Below are 12,302 nucleotides of genomic sequence, written 5' to 3' on the forward strand. Positions count from 1 at the left end.
TCTATGAAAATGATTTTGGGGGCACAGCCTATTTAGGTTGTGGCCCATCTAATGGACGGTTTGGATCATCCTATGGTGCGGGCCATACTTCTAATAAAGTGAGGATTGCCCTCATCAAAATACAGTAGTGCTGATAACATTTCCCTTCCTTTTATTTATAATTAATGGTAAAATTGGTCAGTTCTGATGAAGGCCTGGGTACACGTTCTTAGTGCCAACTTAATCCAGCCCTGTCAGCTACTTAATAATATGTGGGTTATCATACCATAAACATTATTTTTTTCCCTGAGTAGCGTCATGAGTGTCGAATGAGGCCTTTTAATTGACGGGCCAGGCATCAAAATTCACTCCTATTGGATATTCTAACCATGCGTGCGCGTGCAGTCCAGTATTTTTAAAAATTACTGCAGGGCCCACTTTGTAGGATGATACAAAACATTCATTAGGTGGGCCACACCGCAAATAGGCTGTACCCCGTAAAACATCTCCATAGGATGATGCTAACTCTCTGATCTACAGAGGATCATCTACATGGTCTCCCCCCTCATCTCCTTTATGAAAAAAGGGCGTCCGATGTCTTGAATATGAGCAACAAAGAAAGCCTTAAATATTGATATGAAAAAAGGGCGTCCGTTTCTCAGTTACAGCCCACCCCTCCCCCCGGGACTTTTATATTTCCAAACAGAGGCCCAGTTGAGTAATTCTCGGACTACCAAAGGTTGAGCCAAATCATCCTGTGAACCCACCTAAAGTGGGCATTGTCATCTCATCGAGTAGACAACCCATTTTCGAATGGTCTGGTCTGCAAACAGACAGTTGAAACAAGGCTATGCTCCCGCCAGTGCAAAGTTCATCAAGTGCTGGTATGCTAGGACGCCTATACGAAGGGGCCGTCTGGATACGTGGATTTTAGAATTTGGGATTTCTTCAAAATTGTAGCTAAGAGACGAGAGAAGAAGCGGACCAGCCATTGTTTTTTACTCGTTTTTTACTTCGCCCTTCTTCCCATCAGCAAGAGAGTAGCAGATCCTCCCATATTTCCAGGTTTTAGAAATCTTAGGATGCTAGAGAGATTTTTAAAACCTGAATTTCTCTCGCTTAAAATCCAAGAAACGCTGTCACGACAGCAGACAGCAGCTTGCTTGATCATGAAGCCTCTTTTACACTGTTTTCAAACTAAAAACCTAGATTCTAAAATCTGCGTATCCAAACGGCCCCGAAGTGTAATCAAAGAAAAAAGCAATCCATCAAATCTCATCAAAAAGATTCGAGGCAGAAGTGGGGAGGAGGTTCTCCTACAACTTGAATACTTGATCCCCGGGATTCTGAGACTTGAACCAGTTTCCACTCAAACCGACATTGTAAAGTATCAAGGCTCGGTCAAGATTCTCATCTCATTGTCAAGCGTCAGAATCAAAACCAAACTTAGCAAGACAATTAGACAATACAGATTCAACATAGGCTATGAGGGACTGAATGGCCAACAAAGCATGAAAAGAATATGCATTCATAAGTACCCAAAAGAGAGAGTTATGTGACCTACCCAATGAAAAGAGTACGATAGTACAACTATTACTGCACACAAGAAGTTCATGGTGAGTCATAAGGAAAAAAAAATCATCAGTAATAGTTAGCACAGCATTTTCCATAAAGAGAAAGAGGTGAAATGGATGATAACTGATTTATATTTAAAAGCAGCATTATAAGGCAGATATGGTTGCAGCAAACACTTTTTTTATAACCATAAACTCCACATGAGGCTAACTGTCTATTTACAAGACTTTGCACCAAGTATTTACACAATAAGAAACCTAATAAAACCCGACCCCCTTAACCCCTCACCCGTTTGCTCATTATTTCACAAGGGCATCAAACGAATTACTTTTAAGTTCCTAATCATATAATAATCAATGAATGAGAAAACTTGCCTTTCTCATCTCCAAACAACAAAATCACCAAGACACAGGACCCAAACAGTGACTGCTAGAACCAAATAAACCACATAACAAAGACAGAGAAAGAGGAAATCTACTTACTGGTTCGCTTCAAACCCAGTTGTGAGGCACCACGTAAGACCTCGCCTGCTTAGATGAACTACTTTCTACTTGATTGCCGGCACCACTCACTAGCATTGCCATCAGACTCCCTCCATGCACCCTCCCTTCCGGAAGGGCGACAGAACTGCGTGGCAGGACTTGATGTGTGTGTGTCTTCGGATCACAACCATTCCAACCCATAAAATTCTCTCCATTATTCCTGGTTTTCACTACATCGATGTGCATTTCTTCAATGGCAACCTCTTTCAACTTCTCAGTCTGGCTAAGTTTTGGGCCCTGGCCACTGGGTCCAAGTGTGCCCCCACCATGCACTCGCTTATCCTCCACCAAGGCACTGTGGGCAGCACATAGCCCAATCTTTCCCCTAGCAAACCGGTCACAGAAGGATTGGCCACCAAGATCTGATTGGCCCCACGAGCACCGCTTGCCTCCACCATGTGCCTTGCAGAAGTCAGTACTTCCTTGCGCACTCTTCCCGCATCCCTCATATCTGCATCGCTTTCCCCCACCATGACGAACACAAAAATCTGTTCGACCCCTCGCACTTTTAGTGCACTCTGCGATGGCACACCTCTTCCCACCCCCATGTGCAACGCAAAATTGCGTTCCCCCATGCACACTCTTGGGGCACACATTGCCTCCGTGGAATGAGCAACGCTTTCCTCCCCCATGCCCTTTGCAGAAGGGTGTGCTCCCTTCTGCGCCCTTTGTGCACCCTAAAACTGTGCACCTCTTTCCTCCACCATGTGCTTTGCAGAACATCGTGCTTCCTTGGGCACCCTTCAAGCATGCCAGGAACTGGCACCGCCGTCCACCACCATGGGAGATACAGAGTCCAGAAAAACCTTCTGCACTTTTTGTGCAGTTTTCCTTCTGACACCTCTTACCACCACCATGCCTTATGCACAAACCAGATTTACCCCTTGCAGCTCTGGTGCAACCTTCGTGGCTACATCGCCGGCCACCGCCATGGGCTATACAGTAATCTGTGCGGCCTTCAGCACTCTTTGTGCAACCGAGAAATTCGCATCGTCGGCCACCACCATGAGCCTTGCAGTACACAGTTCGGCCTTCGGCTCCCTTATGGCAACCTGCTTTCTGACACCTTCGCCCCCCACCATGTGCAATGCACAGGCCAGAAGCACCTCTGGCTCCCTTTCCACATCCCTGGAACTGACAAATCTTTGTACTAGAGTTACGCTGTTGCTGAGTAAGCCCGGAAGTACAGGTGACTGAGCTTTTTGGCTTTGATATCATGGTTGACGAGAGGTCTGGAACAGCTGATATCGAATTGGCTTTGCTGGAAATAGGGCTGAGAGTGAAGCCTGTCTCTGCAATATGCAAAGGTGGAACAATATTCCCTAATTTCAAACAAGACGATGTTGATCCTTCATCTGTAAATGGCATTTTTCCAATCGCTAATGAGGTCTCACAGTTATTCTGATATGGAGTTGAGCTTGGTGTGACACTGGTGATTTCTGATTCAGATGGTCCTGTTGAGAGACTCAATTGGAGGTCAAATTTAGGCCTCGTTTTAATTGTGGGCTTCTTTGGGCTGGGTGCCTTTTCATTGCCAAGATGGAGATGGAAATTCAAACCCAGATCCATGGAAGATTCCTCATCGGTTTCTTTGACTGAAGAGACAGTGCAAGCAGTTGCGAAACTTCCTTTGCTGTCTGAGGAACTTGGAGAACGTCCTAAACCGAGAACCAGGGAAGAGCCATCTTCCCGACCAGTGGGTTTGTCAACAACACTCCACTTCCTCTTGGTGCCCTTCGATGTGGAATGAAACATGGCAGAAGCACAAGGGAAATCGAGTCGTAAAGTGGTATCTGTGAAAAATTCAGCTCCAACTTGAAGAACTTTGCTCAAATTCCCAAATGCATTTGAGGACGAATTGTCGGCAGCAAAACCCAAGTGTTGAAACCCTTTATCCATTATCGAATATCAGCTGAGAAAAGGAACCCCTTAACTAGACCAAATCTTGATGTAAAACCAGTCACCTTAACTTCCGGGATTAAGAAAACATGAACAAAATGAGGGTCAAAAGTCCTTGAAGACCTTGAAGGAATGGATACCACCTCCGCTAACAAACCCCGAAGTATCACAACGATCCATTTGCTAAGAACTTAAAACCTCCCTTAATCAAAAGCAGTTGTTGAAGATAAACCAGATCAACAAAAACCTCTAGCATTCACCTTAATCAAAGTGGTCGAACATTCCTGCTATAGAGCAAACAACGCAATTAAATAATGGAACTGACAAGCTAAAAGAAAAAACAGCCAATCAGGACTAAATTGTTCATGTTTGGGGTTCAAAGATACTCCTAGTTTATGTAGATTGATGAAGATTGTTTACTTCTTTTTAAAAAAAATGATTATACTTAAAATAAAGCGTAGGATTCTAAATCCTCACTTGATCAGCAAGAACTGACCTATATCTCTAAGGGTGTCAATTTTGGCTCGGGCTCGGAAGCTCGCTCGAGCTCGGCTCGAATCCTTAACGAGCCGAGCCGAGCCGGCTCGTTAAGCTTAACGAGCCGAGCCCGAGTTAGGCCGGCTCGGCTCGGCTCGTCTCGTTAAGGCTCGTTAAGAATTTAATATATTTAAATATATATATTATATATTAATATATACACTAAAAAGGTTGTCTAGGGAGTGAAAGGGGGAGGCAAAATATGTCACTTCTTTTTTGGAACCCCATTTGTTACTTGGACCACCCCCCTAGTATAAAAAGAGTAGTAAAAAAACACTAGATAGGGCTGTCCAGGGAAAATGAGGGGTGTAAAATTAATATAATTCGATCTCGATAAGGCTCGCGAGCCTGGCCGAGCCTGACTGAGCCGAGCCGAGCCGAGCCTGGTTTGAGCCCGAGCCCGAGCCGAGCCTGGCTTTTGAGCTTAACGAGCCGAGCCTGGCCAAGCTCGGCTCGTTTACACCTAATATCTCAATAAAAAGTAGAATTTCCATTTAGATTAGGGAATAGTGTAAGAATATTAAAATAAAACAGTATCAATCTATGATTTGTGGACACCTACACGAGTCACGTGTCGACACGGCCACGGAGTGTCAGACACATCAAACCCCAAAATTTAGAAACGGGGACACAACTAAAATAGAAGTATATAGAATTATGATTTGTGTATACAAATTCGTGTGTTAGGGTTCCAACACGGATACAAGGTCTCTGACATGGCAACCCTGAAAATATAGAAATAGCGACACACCCATACACATACATAAATATTAAATTACTAATTACTATCATGATTTGCAAAAATATAAAAACAATATTCATTTAACAAACCAAGGTTTTAAATTTCGACCGAAATCCAAAATTTCGGGTTTCGGTCGAGAATGAAACCGAAATTGGGTATACATGAAACGGTATAAAATTTCGGTCGAAATTTTGAAATTTCCGCCAAAACTTTAGGGATTTCACCCAAAAAGTAGATTTTTTTCCATTAAATAATATTTTCCTGAAATTTTGGCCGAAGTAACTGAAATTTTCTATGGAATAAAATATTATTTTATTGGATTTCGTGGATTTCGCCCGAAATTTCAAAATTTCGGCCGAAAATTTCGGTTTCAGTTTCGGACCGAAACTACCCCTGAAACTGAAATTTAAAACCTCGTAACAAACTACCATTAAAAAAATCATTTAAAAAACTAATAGTTATTAGGTTTAATCAACTATAATCTAAAAACAAACATGAGATAATAAAAATAACAATGCATTCATCAATTTACTCTAGTTCTCTTCCATCTCCCATATGTGGAGAGAAAGGGAGAGCAATAGGATATAATAAATAACATATTAGAATAAAAGTTTGCTTGGGGTTTTAGGTTAGAGGACGCGATATACCATCAAATATTAGTTAAAGAAGAGTTAATAATAAAAGAGGTAAACACAATATTCAATAATAAAACAGAATGTCATACTTAGCACAGTACAAAAACGTGTTGACGTGCCCACATTAAGTCTGAAACTTTCAACAGTACATTTAAAAGGGTCAAAAGGAATGTTGACACACGTGTCGTTTCGGACACAACATAACACATATGTCGGTAATAAATTTAAAGTGTCGGTTAAATCATAGGAGCTGAATAATCAGTAGAAAGCAAATTCTAAGCATGATTATGAAAGTACTCACATACCAACCACCTACTGAAGAAATAACTCTTCTAACTACCAGCTACTCCGGCAGTCTGTAACTAAACATATTTCCATTGAATCATTAACAAACGCAGTGTTTAAAAATGCGGATGTGACGCAGAATGCGGCCAAGAAAAATCCTTGTCATATCGACGCGGACGCAGCCAAGAACGGGGTTGATGAGGTTGACGCGGTGATAACTCGGGAGAGTCAAGGAGTTTATTGACTTTGTAGGGCAAAACGCGGAATGCGGATGTGGTTCAATGCGGAACGAGGCCAAGGCAAAAAGGAGTCGACTCGGGCGAGTTCCTTGTTGAGTCAAGGAGTTTTTAAATACTGGACAAACATGACACAAACTTTAAAGAGTTCAACGATATGCTCTTTAACATGAAAACAGAACCAAAAGCCCACAACGAGGAGACAGAAAAAAAACTGAAGGAGCAAAAAAGAAAGTTTGTCTTCACTATGTGTCTCAGAACTTTGCAAGAATCAATCTGGAAATATGGTAGAGAGCTGTAAAAGGGGGAGCAAAAGAAGGTAGGGCAGATCAAGACACTCGTACACGTCAATGGTCATATCCTCACAGTCAGGCAGGCTGTTAGAAGAGAATACAGTTGACTATTAGAAAACACATCCTCAGAGCTTCAACAGTCAGGTCACAGTAGATCAGGCCAGGACAATGAATAACATTTCTAAGCCGAAAATGTGTAAATCATAGACCAGTCCAAATCTTAATAACCGGAAGTAGGGGTGTAAACGAGCTGAGCCGAGCCGAGCTTGGCCAGGCGCGGCTCGGCTCGGGCTCGGTCAGGCTCGCGAGCCTTACCGAGCTCGAGTTATATTATGTTCACACCCCTCATCTTCCCTGGACAGCCCTACTAGTGTAATTTGACTACTTTTTTTACACTATGGGGGGTGGTCCTACTAACAAATGGGGTTCCAAAAATGAAGTGACATATTTTGCCCCCCCTTTTCACTCCATGGACAACCCTTTTAATGTATATATTAATATATAATATATATATTTAAATATATTAAATTCTTAACGAGCCTTAACGAGCCGAGCCGAGCCTGGCGTAACTCGGGCTCGGCTCGTTAAGGATTCGAGCCGAGCTCGAGCGAGCTTCCGAGCCCGAGCCAAAATTGACACCCTTAACCGGAAGTGGAATAAACGAGCAGAAAAAAACTATTTTATGATTTTTAGTCTCTAGGAATTGTGACACCCCAAGCAGAAGAATCATGCAACTATTGTCCAAAGCTGCAGATATCACTTAATCCAAGCAAGATTATGAAGAACTACAACAGACATCCACCTAGTCAGAACATTCACACGGAGAAAAAGAAAAGATGACTCCCAACACAAATACCATAGTAATATGCAGTGCCACATAATCATAGAACACAAGGCTTTCGAACGCAAGATGGCTAAAACCCATCACAAAAGCAGAGTAAACCACCAATTCGTACCCCAGAATAATGGCACTAAAAATGATGTTGACAAACATTAGAGGAGCTAGCAAACCAGAAATTATTTTTGGGTGTGGGACAAGCAACAAATAATTAATCAGGAAAAGATGAAAGTATAAACAGCCAATTGAAACAACATAAAAACTTCAATGCTAGGATGCTGTGCAACACCTATGTTGTTCATGCCAAGAGATCCTGGGAAAGTGAAAAATACTAAGGAGATTTATAGCTGCCGGGAAAAACAAGTGAAAAATAGGAAAAAAATGAATTACTTGAAATATATTCATTGACGGGATAAAGACATGAGAAAAAACCAGATTAGCTGAATCCTCTTAACCACATACGTGAATAACAAATAAAGAGCTCAGGTTCATTGCATTTAGACATGGACAAAAAATGGAAATCCCAAAGGACATAGCCAAAAATCAACTAATTTGCAATAAAGACTATATTTTTCAATAAACACGGGCCAAAAACAGAAAGCACGAAAAATATAACCAGGAAAAGAAGAAAAATAATATATAACCTTCGATCTAATGGAATCCTATTACTTACTTTCAGATCCTCTAAACTAGAACACCAAAGACGTTTGTGTCCTTGAATTCATGAATTTACAGATACTGGAAACCTAAACCTAGAAGGCTAGAACAAATTTTAAAGAAAACTAAATCTCAAATCAGGTTTCAAAGCAATAGCTGCTAAAGCAAATCTAAATCACAGATTTTTCGTCATGAAGTCATTAAAAACCGTCGAAAAAAACAAAATTCACACAGCAATATCCGAATAATTAAAAAAATTGCAGAGACAAAACGAGAGAAAATCAAGAAACAAAATATTAGAGTTTTTTGACAAGTCAAACAGATTATAACACTAAAGAGCTTAAACCTAAATCGATTCGATCCGAAACACACGATTTCTACACTCAAATAGAGAGATTCAAGCAGAAAAAAAGAAAAGCAAGCAACATACTATTAGAGTTTTTGATGAATCAAACAAATTTAGACAACAAAGAGCTTAAACCTCAATAGATTGGATCCGAAATCAGATATTCCACATAACGTTGGTATAAAACACGCGATTTCTACAGTTTCAAGAAGAAAAATCATCAAAATTCAGATTCAAGAGAAAAAAGAGAGGAAATTTTCGAGAAAGATGAGGATAATTACCTCAAAGCTTTGATTTTGTAGCGAAAATGAGGGGAAAATCAAGATATGAGAAGAAAGCGCCAGCTAGGGTTTCGTACGCGGAAAAACCGAGAACGCGCGCCCGCGAGAGAAAGAGAGAGTGAAAGGATGGAATGAAAGTGAGTAGTGGCGAGATTTTATATGGTGTAAGCCGGTATAGTGCCGTATTTTCAAAAGACACTGTACGGGATGATCTAAACCGTCCATTTGTTGGGCCACAACGTAAAAAAATCATGTCCATAACATGATCCTAGCCCTGATCTATATAGGTTTCCAGAGAATGGAATTCCTCTATAGATTGGAGAGCTACGATTATCCTATAGACATGATTTTTTGGGTCAAATGGACGGTTTGGATTATCCTATTGTGAGGCCGTACAGTACCGTTTGAATAATACTGTACCATACGGGCTTACGCCATATAAAATCTCGCGAAAGGAAAGCCCAAGTAAGACGGAAGTGCGCACGATAGCAGAACGGGGTATGGTAAGAGGTGCGTCATATTCCACGTATGCAGCGGCTCGTTACCTCACATGGTGCGCCTGCGATGGGTCCCACATGCTCTGGGCCCGCTTCATTTAGCTAACATATTAATTTGGATCCCCATTCCCCACCGATACAATGCCTTTGGACCCCACCGAAAACATGCCCACTTTCTTCCGCGGGCCGCCCCACTTGTAGTGGAAGAGAAGGATGTGAGACATGGAATAGGTGGGTCCCACTTATACTTTAGCGCGATCGTACTTTTCCTCGCTCCATAAAATAAAAATATATATGTGCATCTATCATAAACCCATTTAAGGACTTTTATTGGAAATATATTTCAAGAAATAAAACTGTTTAGTCATGAACATTTCTTCGTTTCGGATGATTAATTGGAGACTAATTTGTAAATTAGCGCCTTGTTAAAATAAAATCCCCATAATCGCACAACCACGATGTAGACTCATCTTATTTCGATTCCAATTCCAATTCCAATTCCAATTGCCCTGTAAATGGTATGGAAAAAATAAATTAAATTTAAAAACCAGGCTGAAGAACAAAGCCTTGACCATTGTGCTAGAGACTAATCCTCTTTATAATATTGTTGACATGAAGTGATAAGCGTAACCCCTACTCTCATGTCTTGGAGAGGGCATCCTACCATGAAGGGAGGAGATGAAGGATTATGTTCTGGAGAGAGAGTTCTATTTGCATACAGATAGAAGAAGGAGAAGGGTTTGTTTTGCTTCTTAAATTAAAAGAAGTACAGCTAAAGTAACATTTTAAATGAAAAGCTTAGGAGTGTGTAAAAAGGAAAAGTATTATAAAATAACCAAATTTAAGTTTAAACAGGGAATATTTTTATCTTATTATAAAGTAAGGGGTAATTGATCTTTGGGTGATGATTTTTTCACCCACCTATGCATTCGCCCCCCTTTTAACGTGATTTGACGACAAATAGCGTTAAAGTTGCCCTCTGTTCACGTTAAAAGGGGGGCGAATGAATATTGCTGGGGGGTGAAAAAAATCATCTTCCTTGATCTTTTTGTCAAAACTACCAATTAGACAAATGAGCTTATCACTAGCCCATAGCAACTTTCCCTTCAACTCGGAGCCAATCTTCCTTCAGCTTCTTGGAGGCCGGTGGTCTTTTAATAGATATTAAAGAACAATAAGTAGTATTTCATTACTTTGAAAGATGTAAGTGGTTTTGTAAAAATATGTTAAACAATAAGTGATTGTTTTTGAAAAATCACTTCACCCTTGACTGTTGTAAAATTTCTGACATTAGTTTTGCAGAATTATCCTTCTTCCACTGTTTGAAAAAATGTCGTTGATAAAGAAGAAAACCTAAAAAAGAATGTTTTTATCCATAAACCCTTTGTAAAATAAATTTCAATTAGTCACCGAGAATCATAATTAGCCCCAAAATTTAGGCTCTGTTTATTTTGGATTTTGAGAACTGATCGTGAGTCCAAAACTGGCTATTAGACACAAAATCACATTTAAATTTTAGTCTAACCTTAGTTTTTTGAAAAATAATTATAGTATTATTTATATTCCAATTTGTCGCGGAGACTGTAGCAAAAAAAATGAGCATTTAGAAAAAGAGTAATGCTAGGGAAAGCAGGAATAGGACCTAAAAGGGCACCCAACAAATTGATTCATGCCACAACATTACAAGTGACTTGAGCCGGCCCTTAATTTTAGTGAGATCATTAGGGTGTGTTCCGCAAGGCTTCTCATTCTCGCCTAATTAACCAGGCGAGAAACGGAGGGATGAGAATCTTGGAAGGGACTATTAGTTGCTACAAAAAATCTTAGCTTTTAGCCTAAAAAGAAGGCAGAAGTTTAGAAACGGGCTTAGTGGGCTGGATTGTTGAACAAGATTTTTTTGGTTACTTTTGGGTTTTTCATTCTCCACGCCTAAAAAAGTGGAGAATGAGGCAAATAAATGGTTGCCGAATACACCCTAAATTTTCTTTGAACACATGGCATACTCTAACTACAGATCTCTTGCTAGGTCGTACTCTGGCTCCATATCATTTTCCTTAGAGAATAACGATATGGAAACCCAGTTGGGGACCTAGAGTAGAATTGAACAAATAGCCTCTTAACGCATAGCAATAAATCCCTTGATTTTTGAATTTTTTCTTCCTAAAATGGCAAAACTACCCCGCCCATTCCATGTGGCATGGGGGGATTGTTAGGTTATACTTTTGGTTCCACTGTCGGTCTCCATAGCAGCATTATGAGTACAAATGCATCCTTTTTTAGGAATTTGCCAGCGTCCATCACATAAGGCATTTCGGGGATGGCATATTCCATGTGAGAGCAGCCACACAGGATCACTTTTCAGCAGATTTTGTCTTCATTCACGAGGTGGCTGCTGTCACATGCAATAGACCATCCACGAAATGCCTTCCAAAAATTTTTTAGCTTTTTTTTTTTGTCATCGGGATGCTAGACATTCAGAAGTGCCCTTGCAAAAAGGGGAGTAGAGGGCGCCCCCATTGGTCAAAGTGCATTTAAGACGGCAATTGGACCAATGGGGGTGCCCTTTACTCACCTTTTTTGCAAGGGTGCCTGTTAATCTAGCATTCCTCTTCAAAAAAGGAAATATTAACGCTAATAAATGATTTTCCTAGTCGGCCGAATAGAGAAGTTTTCTAGTCTGTCCGCCAAAAAATCAGTGCGGGCCCACAATTTTTGTGTGATCCGAAACATTCATTTAATAGGCCCTGACATGGATAGGGTGTGCCCAAAAACTCAGCTCCATAGGATCATCCCAACCCTACGATTTGTGGAGGTTAAAATGGATGGGTATAAAACTTCACTAATTTGTCCAATTTTTAGCTCCACAAATCTAAGGGTTAAGATGATCCTATGGAACTGATTTTTTGGGCACACCCTATCTATGTCAGGGCCTATCAAATGAATGCTTTGGATCATCCAAA

At 40.7% G+C, this 12,302-nt stretch overlaps 1 protein-coding gene across 3 annotated transcripts; it reads right to left on the bottom strand.

Moving 5' to 3' along the window:
* Positions 1 to 1,714: 1,714 nt before the first annotated feature.
* Positions 1,715 to 9,037, bottom strand: LOC143847584 (uncharacterized). 3 transcript variants are annotated; one of them, XM_077356512.1, is made up of 3 exons: positions 8,846 to 9,037; positions 8,700 to 8,760; positions 1,715 to 4,279 (listed from the first exon to the last, which is right to left on the bottom strand). In XM_077356512.1, the coding sequence occupies exon 3, from the start codon at positions 3,993 to 3,995 to the stop codon at positions 2,046 to 2,048; it is 1,950 nt and encodes a 649-aa protein (XP_077212627.1). In that variant the 5' UTR covers positions 3,996 to 4,279; positions 8,700 to 8,760; positions 8,846 to 9,037; the 3' UTR covers positions 1,715 to 2,045. The 3 variants fall into 3 exon arrangements, with proteins under 3 accessions (XP_077212627.1, XP_077212625.1, XP_077212626.1); XM_077356510.1 differs by lacking the exon at positions 8,700 to 8,760; XM_077356511.1 differs by lacking the exon at positions 8,700 to 8,760 and having other exon boundaries at positions 1,715 to 4,282.
* Between the last annotated feature and the right edge of the window lie 3,265 nt (positions 9,038 to 12,302).

Source organism: Tasmannia lanceolata, unplaced genomic scaffold (genome assembly GCF_043159265.1).
Source record: "Tasmannia lanceolata isolate RefF3 unplaced genomic scaffold, GAP_Taslan_0.1 ptg000015l, whole genome shotgun sequence".
Classification (NCBI taxonomy): domain Eukaryota; kingdom Viridiplantae; phylum Streptophyta; class Magnoliopsida; order Canellales; family Winteraceae; genus Tasmannia; species Tasmannia lanceolata.